We start from the raw sequence: 22,600 nt of genomic DNA, 5'->3' as shown, positions 1-22,600 counted from the left end.
GGGCACACATTTGGTCAAAAGCCCTGCTTTATGTGTGTTGGGATTACTTCCAGATAACATTAAAATATCAAAGCACCATAAATCTTGGTGTTGCTTAGCAATGACAACAGGGTGCAGGATAACTTTACGCCACTGGAAATCTCCCACTCAGTCCACTTTTAAGGAGTGCATACAAGTTTTAAGCTCAATGGCGAGCGGGTCACCTATAGGGTGGCTGGGAGGGAAGATTTATTCAATAAGGTGTGGGGCCCATTTCTAGTTAAGGCTGGACATTTAAGGATGTCTTCTCCTACCTACATTTTTATTAGATACAGCTGCGGGATTGATAGACTTTCTAGTTTGTTTGTTTTTTGTCTCGTATTGTTTTGTGATCTATGTTCTAGATTGTGGATCTGGCTTGTTCTCTACAATGCTGCTAGACTGCATTTAAGTTTTTTTTTTTTGTTTTTGTTTTTTTAAATTTTCTGTTTTTTTGTGGTTATTTGTTTAAAAGAAAAAAAAACTTACTGATAAGTGCACACAAGATGTTTTTCTGATTCACTTAACTGTAACCAGGTAATGTGTACCTGTTTGTGTATGTCTGGCAAAAGCATTAATAAAATAAAATAAAAAGAACTGAGGTGTGTTTCAACAATTAAACACCTTGTTAACTATGACCAGCCAATTTCACGTTTTCCAGTCCGGTTTCCGTGCTCACCACAGTACAGAGACTGTCATTGTCAAGGTGTTTAATGACATTCATATAAAAGCAGACTGTAAAACAACCACAGTGCTAGTATTATTGGACCTAAGTTCAGCATTTGATGCTGTCAATCACTCCTTTTTGTTAGAGTGCCTGGAAAACTGCATCAGCCTTTCTGGTAAAGCAATTAACTGGTTTAATTCCTACTTAAAGGAAAAGGACTTTTTTGCGTTAGTAGGTAACATTACACAGGGTTTTCTCCAGAAAATGGGGTAATCCTGGAGGCCGGTGTCACACAACGGGAAAGTGTGGGCAGCGTTACATCACATGGCTCGAGGGTCGCAGCGTGGAGGTAGTGTGCGTCAACTAGTGTGTTAGCTATTTAGACTGGGAGATTTTCTCCCCGACGGGAACTTTAGTCAACGTTTTATGTCTCTCTCAAACATTGACGTATTTAAGATAAACAGACAACACTTAGCCTGGTGGGAGTGAGGAGGGGCCAATAAACTTTGGCGGCCCGCCAGGCTTATAATACACTGGGGGAAACCCTGCTTGCATCAGAGGTGACAAAAATCGCATTTGGGGTTCCCCTAGGGTCCACCTTGGGTCCCCTCCTATTCAAAATGCTCCATCAAGCTCAAAATAGAGGCCAGCCGATATTTTAGACGATATTTGCATTTTTTTTGTGTCGGTGCCAGCCGAGCAAGAAAGAAGCCCTCATCAATGGAAGGCAGATAATGTGATTCACCATGGCAAAGGCAGGACTTAAGATGCCTCGAAGTGTGCATTTCTCGCAAGTGGAATTAGAAATCTTTAATGAAGGCATATGGAGAATATTAAACCATAACTAACAAAAAGAAACAATGCTGTTCCTGCTGAAAAAAAGCAACTTGAAGTAAAGGTGGCCTTATTTAAGTGAGGAAATGTGTCGTAGCACTAATGTGTTGGAGGAAAAAATATACTGCTCAAAAAAATTAAGAGAACACTTAAACAACACAATGTAACTCCAAGTCAATCACACTTATGTGAAATCAAACTGTCGACTTAAGAAGCAACACTGATTGACAATTGCACATGCTATTGTTTAAATGAATAGACAACAGGTAGAAACTATAGGCAATTAGCAAGACACCCCCTACAAAAGAGTAGTTCTGCAGGTGGTGACCACAGACCACTTCTGAATTCCTATGCTTTCTGGTTAATGTTTTGGTCACTGCTGAATGCTGGCAGTGCTTTAACTCTAGTGGTAGCATTAGACGGAGTCTACAACTCACACAAGTGGTTCAGGTAGTGCAGCTCATCCAGGAGGGCACATTAATGCAAGTTGTGGCAAGAAGGTTTGCTGTGTCTGTCAGGCCAGTACATCAGGAGACATTGAGGAGGCCATAGGAGGGCAACAACCCTGCAGGAGGACCGCTACCTCCGCCTTTGTGCAAGGAGGAACAGGAGGAGCACTGCCAGAGCCCTACAAAATAGCCTATAGCTACAAATGTCCATGTTTGCTCAATCGGAAACAGACTCCTTGAGGGTGGTGTGAGGCTCCGACGTCCACAAGTAGGGGTTATGCTTACAGCCCAACACCGTGTAGGACATTTGACATTTGCCAGGGAACACCACGATTGGCAAATTCGCCACTGGCGCATTACGCTTCTCACAGATGAAAGTAGGTTCACCCTGAGCAAATGTGACTGACGTGGCAGAATCAGCCTTCAGCTGATCCAAAATGCTGCAGCAAGACTTTTGATGAAACTCAACACGAGGGATCATTTTTCTCCAATTTTAGCTTCCCTTCATTGGCTTCCAGTTGAATCAAGAACATAATTTAAAATTCTCCTCACATGTAAAGTCACTTAAAAATCAAGCTTCATCATATATCAGTCCTTTGATTACCCCATATGTTCCTAACAGAGCACTTCGCTGTCAAACAGCAGGTCAACTGGTGGATCCTAGAGTCCATAAAAGTAGAATGGGAGGCAGGTCCTTTAGTTATCATGCTCCTCTCCTGTGGAACCAACTCCCAGTTCTGGTCCGTGAGGCAGACACCCTGTCTACTTTTAGGACTAGACTTAAGACTTTTCTTTTTGACGAAGCTTATAGTTAGAGTGGCTTAACTTACCCTAATGTATGGCTGATGAAGGACATCTGGGTCTATTTTTCTTTTATAAAACATTTAATCGTGGTCTGATAATCCTCTCCTGACAGCACTGCAAAAAGGGAACTAAAACAAAAATTTTCTTGAAATTAGTGTATTTTTCCTTGATTTGAGTAGGTAAATAAGACTATTTGCCACTGGAATAAGATTTTTGCAACTAACAGGAATGAGCCGGCACCCCGGGGCGGGGGGGAGACTTGAGATGTTCTTGGGAGAGGGAGCAGTTCAGACCCGAACCTGAGAAATAAACAAAAAGGACACACACACGCAGTCTCATTTACACCTTCCCACTCTAGAGCCCCAACTCACAAACTCTCAAAAAAAAAGGAAGACGTACACACATTCGCACATAACATACATTCAATAATACCAGGTCCGGGCACCGGCACCCCGAAGGGGTACCAGGCCCCCGGACCCAGTAGGTAATCCCTGAAATCCAGATGGGGGGTGGGGGTGGGGGCAGTGTCACCACCACAGTCCTGCCTGCTTCAGTCCCGATCCCCCATCCAGTACGTGGACCAGACAACCCCCTGCACAGGCATCCCAGGGGCGGGGCAATCACAATCCGAACGGGCCACAAAACCATACCCCCCCCCCCTCAATCCCTAACACCCCCCCTCTTCCATACCCTGGCCACCTCCCCGCCCCTTTTTTGGGGAGAGCATGCCACCCAGGCCCCACAGCAACCCCCCCCCCCCCCAAGACCTGGAGGCCCGCTCCTCCTCCAGGCCCCAGACTCCAGGCGGCTACCGGAGAACGGGGGTGTGAGAAAGACCCCGATCCTCCCTACGCCCGCTCAGATATTGCGTTGTTGCATGTTGTTCTCAAGTGTGTTTAAAACTGGGAGTACCAAAGGGGGTGCCTGGCACAGTCCACCCCCCTCCCGAAGTTAGTTGGTATTAGCGCACCCCCTCCAAGCAACTACCCAGAACAATCAATGTCTAAATGCGAGAGGGGCTGGAGGGAGCCTTCTTAGGTGAGGCTCACACAACATAAGCCCCCCCCAAATGTCCAGATGTCCTTGGCCCCCGACTCCCAGACAATGCCCTACATATACGTGCGTTGTAAAAATGTTGTGAGTGAAGGTGTCTGAAGTGCAAAATAAAATTGGGATGAAGGACGTCATCACAAAGTGGGATCCTCCAGTACCGCCCCCCCTCCCCGGGCAAAACCCACACCGGGAGATGACATGGACCAGGACTGACGACTATTTTCCTCTTCTTTAAACACAGTGGCCAATTCTATCTGCACATTATTCAAGGCCACATATGAGATTCATGGAGGAATTACCTTTCCCCTTATAAGAGTGTGTTCACAAAAAGAGATCATAACATAGGAGTGTAGATAATGTTCTGAATTATGAGGGAACTGAAGATGATTTATTTGTTTGGAATGAATATTTTGAAGAGCTTGCTGCTTTGTTCTTTGCCAGCTGTCTTGTTGTGGGAAGGGAGGGGGTGAGGTTTCTCAGCACCTACACTGTTGAGGAAGCCCTGGCTACATACATAATGTCTGTGTCATTTTGAGTTTACCATGTTTACTATGTTATTTTGGGACTGACACCTGGAGTATTAATGCCACCTACCCATCTTCTCTGTTAGGGAGAATGGCTAGCCCATTAAATTTTTTGAGCTGGAATGTCAAGGGTTTAAATCACCCTGTTAAAAGGAGAAGGGTTTTTTTCACACAGTTTGGACCAGCCGTTTTGTTTTTTGTTTTTACAAAAAACACATATTTGTGGTTCTGACAATTCATGTCTAATGTCACCGTGGGTGGGGGAGCATTTCCATTCTACTTTTCAAGGCTAAAGCCAGAGGGGTCTTCCCTATGAACACCATAACGTAATATCAGATAAAAATGGACACCATATTATTGTTTCTGGGAAACTGTTTAATACTAGGATAGGGTTTGCCAACATGTATGCCCCAAACGTGGATGATGTGGGTTCTCTAAAAGGTTCTTTCTCATTGACAATCAATCAATGCCATTCACCCGCTATTGTGACTACAGTAATATCAGATCACACCCCGGTGGTGCTGTTCATGACCCTTCTTGATCTCCCTGTTGCAGGGACATTGGCGTTTTAACTCAATTTTACTGTCCAAAAATGATTTTGTGAAGTTTATAGAGAAGCAGATAACATAGTCCCTTGATACAAATGCATCAGCTGAAACCTCCAGCCTGGTTATTTCAGATGCTCTAAAAGCTTACCTAAGGGGACAAATTATTTCTTTTAGCACAAATATGAAAAAGAGAGCTCAGAAAGAACAGCTAGATCTTTCTAATCAGATTAAAGTAGTGGATCAAAGATACGCACAGCTCATAAATCCAAATGGAGGATGGTAATATCACTTCAGATCTAAAATCAACACACAAATCCGAAATTCTTTTTTACGACTTTACACTTCTACAGGTACACTACTACCTGTAATGCTATCCTTACTCTTTTACGTTGATTTTAGATTACTCTAAAATGTTAAATATATGAGAATATATATGTGTTGTTGTTTGCAAAACTCAAATTCAAGGAAAACAAATTTGTCCAACTTGTCTTATACTGAATCTTTTACAATCTTATACTGAATGCTTTTCTTTCCTGTTTGCTTTTTGTTTTGTTCAACTTTTGATTTGATGTAAAGTGTATGCACAATACACTACCAAAACCCTTTCATGAGGATTTCCAATTTAAAGACTTATTGCCATATTACCTTAGTCAATGTAAAACTGCAAAAATAAACAGCAACCATCATATCCCTTACATTTTCTGGCCAATGGTGGAGTTTTCCTGGAATAGTAGATCCACATCTATGTCAAAGTTACATGTGGTTATGCACCAGGTCATTCCACCAACAACCTGCGGAGAAGCACAGGAAGAAGAAGCTCAGAGGACAGAGTGATAAAATAATGGCATCTCTGAAAGTGGGGCTCATTAAAATCAATAATTTACTTCCCAGTCATGTCAGGTCAAGTTCTAAAAGAAAAACACTTCGAAAGAATTTATAATCCTGACCATTTGTGTCTGAGTTTCTGCTCAGACACAAATGTTATATTGAGCAAAGGTTTAAATTTTGTGCTGACAGCTATTGTTGTTTTTAGTTTGTGTTTCAAGGAGGTTGAAAAAATCTTTATTGGCCCCATAGGGCATTTGTTTAACAGCTCACAGTAGCAAACAAACAATTAAACAATCAATCAGACAAAAATAGCAAGTTCAGGAGAGCAATAGCTACAGGAACAAAGGAATATTTTAGCCTGTTAGTCCTACATTTTGGCATGGCGTACATGTGCCCCATGGGTAAAAGCAGGAACTTAACAGCCAAGGGGTGGGTCTGATACACGGATTTTTATTATACACTGGATTGCTAATAGCCCGCTGTTATAGCCCGCTGTTATAGCCCGCTGTTATAGCCCGCTGTCAAAACAAGTCGCTTTGAAGCCACCAGCCGCCATATTGGTACTCCCTATTTTCCCCCACCAACTATGGAATATGAGCGCTACAGCATCGAATACTGAGGATTTTCTCATGTTTGGGGAGGGCTTAAGACTTTTAAAATGTCAAATGCCATATACTTTTATGTTATGTACTAAAACTATCATGTACTGAGAAAGTCATGTGCTGAAATATTTTGCATGTTTATATATATATATATATATATACCACCACTCCAGTGGCGGCTGGTGCTAAAAAAACTGAGGGGGGCGCACACAAACAGACAAATGAAAAACAAAACAAAACAAATCTTAAAAAATAGCACTATTTGAACATGAATTTTGCCCTCCTTTCCTTCTGCCCAGCAGATTTCTCAATTATATTCTTGTTAAAGTCAGTCATCTCTGTGGCTAGTCTTTTCTCCATTGACAACATGGCCAATGCATTCAGCCTGTCCTGAGTCATTGAGTTTCTCAGAAAAGTCTTGATTCTTTTCAGAGTTGAAAAGCACCTTTCAGCTTCTGCTGGTCATGGGTGTGGTGATGAGGATCTTCAAGAGCGTGACAGTTTCTGAAAAGACTTCTTCTAGATTGTTTTCCTGATTTTAATAACATTTGCTGCCATTTTTTTAAGGCTGTGTTATGAAATGTGTTACAGCATTTTTGTGGGACAAGATTATACAAAATTCAGTAACCAAATGTTTTATTCCCCATTACCCATAAACTTCAGTATAACTTTAATAATAAAATATCTTGCTGACAAACATTATATCAACATACCTACACAGCATAGACACAACTAAAGGTATTTCTAACTACAAAGCACATCTTCCTAATATATTAAATAACATTACTATAAACCAGTGTAACAGTGATTTTCCACAACAACTCACCTCTGCAGCAATCCTTTCATGGTCTTCTACACTGAGTATCCAACGCCTCTTCACTGGCTGACTACCTACACTGCTTTATCCAACCATGGAGTGGAGAGATCACTTGCCTGCTGCTGAATTTGTAAAATAAGACGATCCGGTCCAAGCTCCTTTATCCTGTTCAAGTGAACGCTTTGTAAAAGCATTTTTTTGTAAAGACAAAACAGAATTTTCTCTCATTTTGAAACTACTCAACTTTGCAAGCATAACCGTGAATCAACCTAACGAACTGCAGCTGCGCTGAGTCGAATCGGGGATTGTCCAATCACACAATGTTTTTAAAAAAATTAGCCAGTACTGACACTCTACCAGTAATGACACAACAGAATGGGTGTGTCCGGGACGCAGAGCCCTGCGCCCCTGTGAAAAAACCTAGATAACCAATTAAAAGTCAGCCTCAGATCACGTGCTTGCCCAAGTTGCAGCCACTGAGCTGTATAATACACTGGAGTGCTGATTTTGCCGAAAAACTGAAGCCACTGGCCGCCATCTTGCTACTCCCTACTCTCACAGAATCCCACAGGATTTGGTTGCAACAACAAGCAGTTTTCTGGCTGAGTGAAAACGTTTCACAGGTAATTCTACAGTCAGTGGATGTACTATCACTATCAACTTCTAGGAAATTAGGTGCTGAAATATTTTACATGTTATTCATATTAAATATACATATATGTATATATAAGTATGTGTATATGTATATATGTATATATATGTATACACATATGTAAATATATGTTGTTGTACATTGTTATTTATATATTTATAAATGTTAAACATATATATTTAAATGAATAAAATGCAAAATATTTCAGCACATGACTTTCTCAGTACTTCATATTTTTAGAACATAACATAAAACTATATGGCATTTGACATTTTAAAAGTTTTAAGCCCCCCCTGAACATGAGAAAATCCTCGTCATTCGATGCTGTAGCGCACATATTCCCTAGTTACTGGGGGGAAATAGGGAGTACCAATATGGCGGCTGGTGGCTTCAAAGCGACTCGTTCAAACAGACGGTGATTAGCACTCCAGTGTATAATATAGCTCAGTGGTTGCAGCGCCTACATTCACTCCCATTAGACCGGCGCCCTGCACATAGGAAAGGAAGTGTGCACAATGTGAGCAATTAAATAGAATTATGTATTTACTATTTTAATAAGTTCTAACATGTCTATTGGACACACAGTATGAATAAATACATTTTTAAATACTTTGCAGTTCAGAAATAATTCATTATCTAAACGATTTAAAGGGGGCGGCGCCCGAGCGCCCCCTACTGGCCAGCCGCCACTGCACCACTCAGTGGTCGATACGCGCATCGACACGGGTTTTACTCGACCAGCGCCATAGAGAGAAAGAGTTGCGACACTCTTTGATGTCACCGCCAGGGCAGTCACGTGGTTATTGTAAACCGCTATAGTTCCAAAACATACGCTGGCTTTCATGTTCTTCTATGGGACAGACAGCAGCGATTGCGTTATTTAACGGTAAATATATATATACACATACACCCTACTACTTTTTCGGCTGTTATTGCATGATTACATATTTGTTAATGTCAGTTTTCCATTTCAATACAGTTTGGCAATGTGTCTAAACGCCTCATGACGTCTAATTGACATATCACTACTAATCACCTTACATTGTTTTACATTGGTCAGTTCAAATATTTAGTCTTTCAAATATTTGTTTATTTCAATGCTCATTTTTTTATTGTTGTAGATTAACTGTATGAATTGAATTTGTTATTACGTATTGATGTTATAATGCGTAAATCATAACGTAAGGGGAATCTTGAGGGTTATTATAGCGGCCTACAAATAAAATGTTAAATGTATTCACGGGGGAATATAAGGACGTCAAAAGCTGTGAAAGACTATTGAAGATATAAAACATGTCAGTGATAAACCTTTGGACCCGGCAGGATGAGGACTGGGTGGTGGCTGGATACGCACCTTATCAAACGGGGACAGGCCTTTGATGCGGGCCCGGAAGTACCCCGCAACCAGCAGCAGCTCCAGGATTTCCGCCAGCTTCACGCTCTGGTCCTCATCCTCTCTGCTCTCCACCTGAAAATAAGTCACAAGTAGCTCCATTCAGACCACTGCGTGTTAACGAAGGTTATCGCCACCTTTATCAAACAATTCTCTCGTCCACCGTTTTCACGTCCACTGTTTTCGGTTTTTGTCCTTTCTATTAATCATGCTGAACTAGATGGAATCTGACCGCCCGGAACAAACGATCATTCGTCTGTCTGGACAGGTTCCTGACTCTACCTGGATCAGCTGGCCTTCCTGGTCGTACTCTACGCCAAGTTTCGATCCTGTTCTAGTTCTGTGGAAAACAAATCCAGTCGCCGCCATGATGGATACGATTACGTTGCAAGGTCACATGACTCTATCACATGATCACTTTTTGTTTTAATTCTTCGGCCGTTTCTCGAGTCCGTACTCGCGTTCTCGTGAAGTCTGTTCTCGGTAAGAACACAGGAAGATCGGACTTGACGAGAACGCGAGCACGCAGCACGTATTGTGCATTGGAACAGAAGTATACTCGTGACGTCATCACACCCACAGCGCTTGAGCATTCCTTTAACGTTCAAAACTATTTATACACTACACCATCATATCTTATTGAAAACGTTTTTTATTTAAATTAATTTCTAAAAAGTATAAAAAATATCTAAAATAATTACAGAACTGTGGGTATAAAACCAGCAATAGCGTGAATTTCGTTGTGGGGAGTTGTAATTGTTGTAGTTGTAGAGGCGATTGAATCTTCTTTAAAAATCAGCACTTTGTAGAAGCAAAATGAGCGATACGAGCAATATTGCTGTTGCTTCGGTCGTTGGTCAGCTTTACCAGCAGGCTGAAGAGGAGGTGATGCAGTTGAGGAGGCAAATCTGAGCAAGGAGAAGATTGATGCAGCAGAGGAGGCTCAAAAGGCAGGCTTTGCTCACCCATCTATTGCCAACTGGTAGGCATTTTAAGATTGACAGCCTATTTCCTACTTTTATCTTTAAAAAATCCCCATTGATGATGATATTAAAAACGTGATCAGGTTGAAATTGTGACTATTTTTCCTATATTAATAAAAATGAAGACCCAATTTTAACATTAGTAACAGTAGGGTTAAGCTACTTTATTGCACCTCCTGACTTTCACAGCATTGATCATTAAGAAAGGGGAAAAAAACATTTTTATGTCTGTCCACCTTTACAGTGATTAATCTATAAATTATGTGCAGTTAGTTCAGCCCATTTTTTCTGTGAAATGGTAAAAATACCAGAGAAGGGAAGCCATTTGTTACATTTACTATACAACACTATACATTTTACCTTTTCTTTCTTGAGAACTATAATAATCTGCATGTTAAACAGGTATAGTTTTATGCATAGAAAAGGTGACAAAAACAATTATGGTAACATTTGCCATTTTTTATTTACATGAAGAAACAGAAACAAAATATGTGAGGATAAACACTTCTGTGCCAATCCTCCAAATATTTTTTAATGAAGGGGACCTGAAACCAGCCTTCAGGCTAAGAAGGGCCACCATCGTCCTCCTCCTTCAGCTGCTGCCCATCCAGAAGGTCCATGGATGGCCACAGGAGATAGATGTGCTGGTGACCCTCTACTGGCTGGCCTGTGGAGCATCCTATAGGGAAACAGCTTGCCAGCAAGATCTCTTACCTTCTTGTCCTTAAATAGAGCCAGCAATGACACACAACTGATACATAGATTATATTAATTGGATAGAAAGAAGATTAAGACAAATCAGCATATTACCTAAATTACAAGTTAATTTTATATTTGGTACAGGTCTAGTGGAGGCACGCTACAACAGGCACCACGCCAAGGCTCATTAACATCACTGAGCGTGTCTTTGGTGGTCTGAAGACACGGTGGCGTTCCATCTTCTTAAGGGCGTTGGAGGTCTGCCCGACGTTTGCCCCAAAAGTAATCGCCGCCTGCTGCATCCTCCACAATATTAGTATAGCAGCAGGTGACCAGCTTGACGTGGAGGATGAGGAGGTGGACCCAGAGGAGGACGAGGAGGTGGACCCAGAGGAGGATGACCATCCAGCGGCTGAAACCAGGGAGCTGCTCCAGCTGGCTGCATGTTTAAGTGAACATGACTACACCTGACCTAATGTAGATCAGTTGGAGTCATGTTCACATGCTGCTTCATTTCTTTTTTTCACCACCTGTGAAAAAACATTAAATAATCATTAAATAATTTCCATTCCAACTATTTTTAATTGTAAGTTTATAGGCATTGTCTATTTGTATAAGATCTTAATCTGAGTTATTTCTTTGTTTTAAACCATGTTAGTAACTGTTAATAATTTGTTGAATATATTACACCTTCATTCTGTTCCAAAGATTAAACATTTGTATAAAATAAATTTCTGTTTTTTCATATACTATTATTACTATTATTTTCTTTCCCTCTTTCTCCTCTTAATTATTCGTGTCATGACTCAGAAGAAACTCACTTAGATAGGAAAAACATTTATAGAATTTATTTATTTATTTATTTTATATGCTGCTGCCGTCCTAGGGAGACATTTACAATTTATTCCAGCAAGTATTGAGTTAATAAAGCAACACACGTCAGTCAGATAAACACAAAACAAATAAATCATAACCAGCGGTATTATGCACACTACTTTTTTTTTAATTACGCACTAACTCTGTAAACAGGCCACATAGGGAAGCTTAAAAGTATAATATTCTCGCCTCAAACGATCTTAAAACGTACTTTTGAACAACAACAGCAGCAGAAAAGGGAATTTTTTAACTTACCGCTATGAGCTCTGTTTGCGCTGTCTCAAATCAAGCTGCGGCCGCGGTGCATTCTGGGCAAGCGGTCAGTCTGAAGAACGCACAAGTCTGCTCTGATGCATGCTCGATAAAGAGGGCGGGCGAGAACAACATCCGGGGAATTCGGCGCGTTCTCGATTTGGCGTTCTTAGCCATAGACATATATAAAGAGTAGACCCCGCATCGACCGCTCTCGCCTATAGGCGCTAACGAGATTTAGGGGCGCCATCTTGGGGCGGTCGACAACTCCGCTCAGTGTAATGTTTTAACCAGGTGCAGAAGTCAATTATACTCGCTGATTATTGAACTAATTTTCACGTTGTTGTTGTTGTTTTTTTTACTTTAAAGCTATAGCTATCATAACAAACGGTTCAGTGCATTTAAATATTCTTAGTGTGGTTAAAAGTAATTGAATATTCTGACAGAATTTATGTATGCTGCAAAACACAGCCACTCATACACTTTAATAATTATTTATTACTATATACAAAAACAGTTACAGTATATATATATATATATATATATATATATATATATATATATATATATATATATATATATACATATTGAATAATATATTCATTGGTGAATATCTTATTCACCAATGTCTAAAGCTCTGATGCCTTTATGGAGTAAATGCAATTTTGGAGACTAAGTCACAAAAACTTGGACGTGTAGACCTGTATCTCTCTGTCTCTCTCTCTGTCTCTCTCTCTCTGTCTCTCTCTCTATTAGAAAAATCACATTCTAATATACACAATATCTTTTAATCTTACTTGTGAAAAGTTATCCCTCGACGTCAGGTCAATAGTCCGTCGATTTAAACAAAAATACGCCGCCCAGTGCTGAGATATCATTAGTGTGTTCAGCTTGAATCAGCAGGTTAGGGTAGCAGGTCGACCGCCCCAAGATGGCGGCCGTAATTCCTGCGCCGCGACAGTCAATGCGGGGTCTACTCTTATATTATGTCTATGTTCTTAGCATTGGAACCACTGAGCTATATAATACACTGGAGTGCTGATTTTGCCGAAAAACTGAAGTCACTGGCCGCCATCTTGCTACTCCCTACTCTCATAGAATCCCATAGGATTTGGTTGCAACAACAAGCAGTTTTCTGGCTCTGTGAAAACATTTCACATGTAATTCTACAGTCAGTGGATGTACTAACACTATCAACTACTAGGAAATTAGGTGTTGAAATATTTTACATGTTATTCATATTATATATATATATATATATATATATATATATATATATATATATATATATATATATATATATAAGTATGTGTATATGTATATATGTATACACATATGTAAATATATGTTTTTGTATATTGTTATTTATATATTTATAAATGTTAAACATATATATTTAAATGAATAAAATGCAAAATATTTCAGCACGACTTTCTCAGTACTTGATAGTTTTAGAACATAACATAAAAGTATATGGCATTTGACATTTTAAAAGTCTTAAGCCCCCCCTGAACATGAGAAAATCCTCATTATTCGATGCTGTAGCGCACATATTCCCTAGTTACTGGGGGGAAATAGGGAGTACCAATATGGCGGCTGGTGGCTTCAAAGCGAATCGTTCAAACAGACGGTGATTAGCACTCCAGTGTATTATATAGCTCAGTGATTGGAACAGTGCTCGGTCTGAGGCTGATGACGTGTCACGAGTACACGAGCACGCGAGAACGCTCAAGAACGCATATTGAGAAACGGCCTTCTTCTTCTTCTTCTTCTTCTTCTTCTTCTTCTATTATTGTGTTTTCTGGCAGTTTACATCCTGTGTGCATTACTGCCATCAACTGGACGGAGATGTAATTTAGAAATATATTTTCCTATATATCTTTATATCTTAATGAAACTAAATTATATCTATACTTACACACTCACACACACATACACACTAAATCCTCCCAGCTAATTCTGTATCTTTTAAATATTTAATTAGTGCTTTAATTATTTTATCTAATTGATGCTTCCCTAATAAATCAGCCATATTTACTTAACTCCCCAATACCCTTTCCAGTTCTTTCCTCTCTTTTATATATATTTCTACAATAAATCAAAACATGTTATACTCCTTCGATTTCTCCAGAATAAGAACAATTACCTGTTGGATGTTTCCATATTATTTTTAAACCAGTATTTAAACTAGTATGCCCTATCCTCAACCTGTTTATCCATATTTCCTCTCTTCTATTCATTATACTATTATATCTTATGATATTATCTTTCTGTATTTTATATAAATGTCTTCCTTTTTCTTCTAAATTCCATCTCTCCTGCCATATATTATTTATTTTATCTTTAATAATTACTTTCTAATAATTTAATTTCTTTTCTACTTAGCGGGACATCACATTCAATTTCTCTTGCCTTAACTGCTTCTTTAGCTAATTTATCTACTTTTTCATTACCTAAAATTCCTTTATTTGCTGGAACCCATGTGAATTGAATACTTATTTTTTGTTTGCTTTATACCATATATTAAATAACTGACTTCATCTTGAAGATCTTGACGGCTTTCAGATTTTCCACTTTTAAAACTAGTCAGGCAAGACAATGAATCTGAACAGATAACTACATTTCTAGGCTTCACCTCCAGCACCCATTGTAATGCCAAAATAATTGCGAACATCTCTGCTGAAAAAAATTGTAAATTATCTGTTGTTCTTCTTTATATAGAAATATTTTCTTTCGGAATATATACTGCTACTAATGTTTTACCATTTTCCTCTTTTGATGCATCTGTATATATTTGTCTCATATTTTCATACCTTATATCTAAATACTGCTGAATAATTTGATACAAACCTCCACAGGACTGTTCTATTGTTTTGATTTCTAAATTTACTGTTGACATTTCAAATAACCATGGAGCAATTTTAGATGTAATTACAGTTTTAAAGTATGCTATATTACTTATCCCAGAATACTCTGCATAAATATTTTCTTCCCATCCAAAACTCCTTATGTGATGGCCATTCCCAACATTCTCTGAATAATTGTTTAATAGGGTGATTTTCCTCATGTCCTTATAAATTTAACCAGTAATGTATTGACAGTTTCATCCTCCTTAGGTCCAGTGGCATTTCTCCAGTAATCACCTGAAGAGCAGGAATTGGAGATGTTCTAAAAGCACCACAACATATTCTAAGCGCTTTGGCTTGGATTCTATCTAAATCTAATAACAAAGAATTTGCAGCTGACTTATAAACGATACATCCATAGTCCAACACAGATCGAATTAAAACATCATATATTCTTTTCAAAGATGTACTAGTTGCCCCCCAGTCATTCCCTGACAAACATCTCAAAATATTAATACCTTTTTTACATTTATCAATGATCTTCTGTATATGTATCTTAAATGAAAGTTTTTCATCAAACCATACGGCAAGGTACCTTACGATATTTACCTGTTTCAATTTATGCCCATATAATGTAAGATCTACTGTTGGATTAACCCTTTTCCTTGAAAAACATATTACTTGTGTTTTCTCAACAGACAAATGAAACCCCCATTCATGTGACCATATTTCAACCATTTTAATTGCTGATTGCATAAAACAATAAAACGCTGGACCTTTTTTATGCTAACGTTAATGACGCTTACACCTCCGCCCCCCTCCCCCCTCTGGGACGCTCAGACCACAACCTCGTCTATCTGCTTCCCCATTACATTCCACTGGTGAGGAGACAAAAGGCACAGAAGAAGTCAGTGAAAGTTTGGTCAGACGAAGCCAGTGAGAAACTGAAGGACTGTTTCAGAACCACAGACTGGAGCATGTTCCAAAGCTCTCATGGAGATGACATCAACAGCCTGACTGAATGCATCACTGACTACATGAACTTCTGTGTGGAGAGCATCGTGCCAACACGACGGCTATGATGCTTTCCAAACAACCCCCGCTGGGTGACCCCTGAGCTGAAAGTCCTCCTGAACCAGAAGAAGAGGGCTTTCTACTCAGGGGACAGAGAGGAGCAGTGTAGAGTCCAGCGGGAGCTCCAGTGGAAGATCAGGGCAGCAAAGAAGGACTATGGGAAGAAGATGGAGGAGCAGCTGGCACAGAACGTCAGGGATGTGTGGAGAGGTCTGAAGAACATCTCCGGCTTCGGGCAGAGGACCAGCAGGGCTGCAGACGGAGACACCAAGTCTGCAGATGAGTTGAACACATTCTTCACCCGGTTTGACTCCCCCCACACTGGCCCCCTCCCTGCCGTCAACTCTCTACACGTCTCCAACCACCAGCCTTCCAGAGACCTACCACCCCCCCCCCCCCCACCGCCACTCCTATCAACGACTGACCCATCCACACCTTCAGCCCTACCTTCCTCCCCCCTCACAATCACACCAATGCAGGTGAGAGGACAGCTGACGAGGCTGAAACAAAGGAAAGCCTCAGGACCGGACGACATCCCCCCCAGGCTACTGAGGACCTGTGCAGATGAGCTCTGTGAGGTCCTCTGCTACATCTACAACCTGAGCCTCAGCCTGGGGGTGGTGCCCACCCTGTGGAAGACCTCCTGTGTGGTACCGGTTCCCAAAACGCCGCACGCCAGGGAACCGGCCCACTTCAGACCAGTCTCCCTGACCTCCCACCTGATGAAGACCATGGAGCGCCTCATCCTAGCTCACCTGCGCACCGTGGTGAGCCCCACCCTGGACCCGCTGCAGTTTGCCTACCAGCCCAACATTGGAGTATAGGATGCCATCATCTACCTGCTGCAGCGGGCGCTCGCCCACCTGGAGACCACCTGGAGACCACCAGGAGCGCTGTGACAGTCATGTTCTTTGACTTCTCCAGCGCTTTCAACACCATCAGACCGGTGCTGCTAAGGGGGAAGCTGGAGGACGCTGGGGTGGACAAACATCTAGCTGACTGGACCATGGACTACCTCACTAACCGCCCTCAGTACGTGCGGCTGCACGGCTGTCAGTCAGAGGTGGCACTCTGCAGCACCGGGGCCCCCCAGGGCACCGTTCTGTCTTTGTTTCTCTTCACCCTTTACACCTCGGACTTCACCTACAACACGGACAGCTGCCACCTTCAGAAGTTCTCTGACGACTCGGCCATTGTGGGCTGTGTGTCTGAGGGGAACGAGCTGGAGTACCGGTCGGTCATCATGGACTTTGTGGACTGGTGTGAGAAGAACCACCTGTGTTTAAACACCAGTAGGACCAAGGAGATGGTGATCAACTTCAGGAGAAGACCCCCACCTCACTCACCTGTGAACATCCAGGGGCAGGACATAGAAACTGTGGAGAGTTTCAAATACCTGGGTGTTCACGTCAACAATAAGCTGGACTGGACTCACAACACCGACGCTCTGTATAAGAAGGGCCAGAGCCGCCTCCACCTCCTGAGGAGGCTGAGGTCCTTTGGAGTGAGCAGGCCTCTGCTAAAAACTTTCTGTGACTCTGTGGTGGCCTCAGCCCTCCTCTACGCTGTCGTCTGCTGGGCTCCTGGCAGTGCAGAGCGGGAAATAGACTGAACAAGCTGGTGAGGAAGGCCACTTCTGTCCTAGGCTGCTCTCTGGACTCTGTGGAGGAAGTAGCTGAGAGGAGGGTGTTGTCCAAGTTCACATCCATCATGGACAACACCTTCCACCCACTGCACCAGACTGCAGAGGAGCTGAGCAGCTCCTTTAGTGCAAAACTTAGACATCTTGTCTGTAAAAAGGAGCGCTACCGCAGGTCATTTATTCCTGCTGCTATCAGATTTTACAATGCTGCACTGTAACTGAAACTGTGACCATAACTGTAATAATTAATGTGCAATAACCAAGGTGCAATAATCTATTTAATACACTGTCCTACAACCCGTGCAATAATCCTGATGTAGTGACTTCTGCTACTATCAACACCTGAACATAAGTCAGTACACATGTATGTATGTATGTATGTATGTATGTATGTATGTATGTATGTATGTATGTATGTATGTATGTATGTATGTATGTATGTATGTATGTATGTATGTACAAATGTATACGCACGTATATACGCGTAGGTACGTATGTATGTAGGCGAATAGATATATGTATATATTTAAGTATATAGATATGTTTTATATATATATATATATATATATATATATATATATATATATATATAGACCACTAAGAATGTTAATGAGACATTTACATTCCTATTTCCTTTTTTGAATTTGAATTTTTTTTGGTATTCTTTTTGACCCATTGTATATATGAAGACTCACTGTATATAACTGAATGCACCTTCCCTACTCTGCACCTTCTTGTATGAGCCGATGTGACGAGTGAATTTCTCCATTGTGAGATCAATAAAGACTATCTTATCTTATTCTATTTTTTAAATTATAATGCATTAAATATTTCCTCCTCTCACCCATAATGCCCCATCATCTGCATATAATGCTTTACTAATTCTAAAATCTATATTATCAAAAATATCATTAATCATCATATTAAAAAGCAATGGACTACATACACTACCTTGTGGAGTTCCATTTTGTATAGCATAAATATTTGAATAATTTACCCCAACTCTTACTTCGAATGTTCTATTCTTTAAAAAATCCTTAATCCAATTTAACACTTTTTCCTTTAATTCCCATTTTATCCATCTTAATTAATAAACCCTCCTTCCAAAGCATATCATACACTTTTTCAATATCAAAACATGTAGCTAAGAGCATTTCTTTATTTACCTGAGCCTTTGTCATTTCATTTTCTAAACAAACAATTGGATCTACCGTTGTCCGTCCACTTCGAAAACCACTCTGATAAAAGACCTCTTTTTTCTATTTCATACATTAATCTCCTAGTTATCATTCTCTCCATCAATTTACATAAATTAGAAGTAAGAGCTATGGGGCTATAACTTTTTACCTCGCCTTTATCCTTACCTGGCTTTACTATTGGTACAACTATTGAATGCTTCCAGCTTGAGGGCAATTCACCTTGTTCCCATACTTTATTGTATAACTTTAAAACTATTCCTTTAGCAGCATCTGATAACTGTTCTATCATCCTATAGCATATGCCATCTTTACCTGGAGATGTATTTTTAACTCCAATCAACGCTCTATTCATTTCAAACAATGTAAAATCTTTATCTAAAACACTTCCCTCAATCTCTTTCCTATTTAAAATTTCTCCATTATCTTCAATCATCCAATCTCCATGATAATTCTTCATTTGATAAATTTTTAGAACTATGCACTTTCACAAAGGACCTTGCAAACATCTCTGCTTTTTCCTTGTTTGTTATAGCTTCACACTGATTATCTTTAATTATAGGTAAAGAAAACTCCCTTCTAATTCCTCCCATCTTTCTAATCACTCCCCAGATCTCATTTACTTTAAGGTCTGTTCCAATTGTACTACAAAAACTTCTCCAATAATTATTTTTTGATAATTTAACTACTCTCTTAACTTTAGACTGTGCTTTTTTGTATAATATTAAATTATCAAATAATTATTTAATTTTAACCTTTTAAATGCTTTATTCCTAACTTTAATTGCTTCTTTACATTCATTGCTCCACCAAGGAACCATTTTATTTTTCTTTAATCCAGTAGATTTGCCAATGGCCTTTTCTGCAGATTCACATATTATATTGTAATCATTGAATTGAATTCTTCAATATTGTTACTTAAATTTGGCATAATCTCCATAAGTTTGTCACTTGCTATCTTCCTATACTTTGCCCAATTAGCTTCCCTCATTCTCCATTTAGGATACCAATTTTCTTCAAATACTATTCAATTCAATTCAATTTTATTTATATAGCGCCAAATCATGAAACATGTCATCTCAAGGCACTTTACAAAGTCAAGTTCAATCATATTATACAGATTGGGTCAGATTATACAGATTGGTCAAAAATGTCCTATATAAGGAAACCAGTTGATTGCATCAAAGTCCCGACAAGCAGCAGTCACTCCTGGGGAACCGTAGAGCCACAGGGAGAGTCGTCTGCATTGTACATGGCTTTGCTGCAATCCCTCATACTGAGCAAGCATGAAGCGACAGTGGGAAGAAAAACCACCCATTAACGGGAAGGAAAAACCTCCAGCAGAACCGGGCTCAGTATGAACGGTCATCTGCCTCGACCGACTGGGGTTACAGAAGACAGAACAGAGACACAACAAGACAGACAAACAAGCACAGAAGCACACATTGATCTAGTAATCTGTTCTACATTAGATGGTAGTAGCGGGTGAGCCGTCTTCTCTGGATGATGTCACAGTTAACAGAACGCCAGACCAGGTGTACCTACTATGAAGAAAAAGAGAGAGAGCAAAAAGTTAAAAGCTGAAATGACGACAGTCATTTCAATGTAATACAATGCAAAACTGGAGAACAGTAGACTGAAGAACAGTAGAAATCAGTAGAGTGAGAAAATTAGACCCTGATGTCCTCCAGCAGCCTAGGCCTATCACAGCACAACTATAGAGATAGCTCAGGGTATGAGCCACTCTAACTATAAGCTTTGTCAAAAAGGAAAGTTTTAACATTAGTCTTAAAAATAGATAGGGTGTCTGCCTCACGGACCAAAACTGGGAGTTGGTTCCACAGGAGAGGAGCCTGATAGCTAAAGGATCTGCCTCCCATTCTACTTTTAGAGACTCTAGGAACCAGCAGCAGACCTGCAGTCTGAGAGCGAAGTGCTCTGTTAGGAACATACGGGGTAATCAGAGCTCTGATATATGGTGGAGCTTGATTATTAAGGGCTTTATACGTTAGAAGGAGAATTTTAAATTCTATTCTTGATTTAACAGGAAGCCAATGAAGGGAAGCTAAAATTGGAGAAATATGATCCCTCTTGTTGATTTTCATCAGAACTCTTGCCGCAGCATTTTGAATCAGCTGAAGACTTCGAACTGCATTTTGTGGACTTCCTGATAGTAAAGAATTACAATAGTCCAGCCTTGAAGTAACAAATGCATGGACTAGTTTTTCAGCATCACTCCTGGACAGAATGTTTCTAATTTTGGCGATATTCCGGAGGTGAAAAAAGGAAACTCTGGAAACCTGTTTAATATGGGATTTAAATGACATGTCTTGGTCGAAAACAACACCAAGATTTTTAACTTTATTACCAGAGGCCAAGTTAATGCCATCCAGATTAAGGGATTGATTAAGAACTTTATTTTTTGAAGACTCTGGCCCAAAGATTACAACTTCTGTCTTGTCAGAATTTAAATGCAGGAAATTTAAAGTCATCCAGCTTTTGATGTCATCAAGACATGACTGCAGTCGAAGTAACTGATTGGATTCATCAGGATTTATGGATAAATATAGCTGAGTGTCATCAGCATAACAGTGGAAATTAATCCCATGCTGTCTGATAATTTTGCCAATCGGAAGCATATATATAGTAAATAGAATTGGTCCAAGGACTGAACCCTGTGGTACTCCACAAGTGACCCTAGAGTTTGAGGAAGATTTATTATTAACATGAACAAACTGGAATCTGTCCGACAGATAAGATTTAAACCAGCCTAATGCTTTTCCCTTAATCCCTACAGTATGCTCAAGTCTTTGTAGGAGAATATTGTGATCAACTGTATCAAATGCAGCACTGAGATCTAACAGGACAAGTATAGACACAAGTCCATTATCTGAGGCCATGAGAATATCATTAGTGACCTTCACCAGAGCTGTTTCAGTGCTATGATGAGCTCTGAAGCCTGACTGAAACTCCTCAAGTAGGTCATTACTTTGTAAATGTTCACATAGTTGATTAGCAACTACTTTCTCAAGAATTTTAGATAAGAAAAGAAGATTAGATATAGGTCTGTAATTTACTAACTCATCTTGATCAAGAGATGGTTTCTTAAGTAAAGGTTTAATAACAGCTACTTTAAAAGCCTGTGGTACATATCCATTTACCAAGGATACATTAATCATGTCTAAAATAGGACCACTGATCAGAGGGAATACCTCCTTAAACAACTTGGTTGGGATTGGGTCTAACATACAGGTAGAAGGTTTAGATGAAGCTAAAATTTTAGATAGCTCAGAAAGCTCTACTGCTTTTAAACAGTTCAGACACTGCGCAGGTTCTAAGGATTCCTCCAATGCTGCCTCACTTACTGAGGATGAGGTAATCATGTTTGGGAGGATGCCAATTATTTTATTTTTAATGGAATCAATTTTATTTATGAAGAATCCCATAAAATCATTACTGCTAAGAGCTAAGGGAATGGATGGATCAACAGAGCTGTGGCTCTGAGTAAGTTTGGCAACTGTACTGAAGAGAAATCTAGGATTATTCTTATTCTCCTCAATTAATGATGAAAAATATGCTGCTCTAGCTCTGCGAAGGGTCTTGTTATACAACAATAGACTGTTCTTCCAGATTAGGTAGGATTCCTCTTGGTGTGTAGAGCGCCATTTTCTCTCCAATTTCCTAACATTGTGCTTCAAGGAACGCAGCTCTGAATTAAACCAAGGAGCCAGCTTCCTGTGAATAATCACCTTCTTTTTCAAGGGAGCTACATTGTCTAATGCAGAACGCAATGACGAAGTCATACCGTTTACAAAGACATCTATTTGTGAATTGGAAGAAACAA

The 22,600-nt window shown here is 40.0% G+C and overlaps 1 protein-coding gene across 4 annotated transcripts in view; it reads right to left on the bottom strand.

Moving 5' to 3' along the window:
* The window catches only part of ccdc93 (coiled-coil domain containing 93), a 90,374-nt gene extending 80,704 nt beyond the window's left edge, over positions 1 to 9,670 (bottom strand). For 2 of the 4 annotated variants that reach the window (XM_036138774.1, XM_036138775.1), the window contains exons 1-3: positions 9,472 to 9,670; positions 9,151 to 9,264; positions 5,594 to 5,688 (exon numbers count right to left, since the gene is read on the bottom strand). In XM_036138774.1, the coding sequence (XP_035994667.1) occupies positions 5,594 to 5,688; positions 9,151 to 9,264; positions 9,472 to 9,558 (296 nt within the window). In that variant the 5' untranslated portion in view covers positions 9,559 to 9,670. Of the gene's footprint in view, positions 1 to 5,593; positions 5,689 to 9,150; positions 9,265 to 9,471 lie in introns of those variants that run through there. The other 2 variants (XM_036138773.1, XM_036138776.1) reach the window with 2 other exon arrangements.
* Positions 9,671 to 22,600: the final 12,930 nt, after the last annotated feature.

The sequence above is a fragment of the Fundulus heteroclitus genome, chromosome 7, assembly GCF_011125445.2.
Source record: "Fundulus heteroclitus isolate FHET01 chromosome 7, MU-UCD_Fhet_4.1, whole genome shotgun sequence".
Classification (NCBI taxonomy): domain Eukaryota; kingdom Metazoa; phylum Chordata; class Actinopteri; order Cyprinodontiformes; family Fundulidae; genus Fundulus; species Fundulus heteroclitus.
The sequence above is the reverse complement of the archived record's forward strand: the minus strand, read 5'-3'. Positions and strand labels throughout refer to the sequence as shown.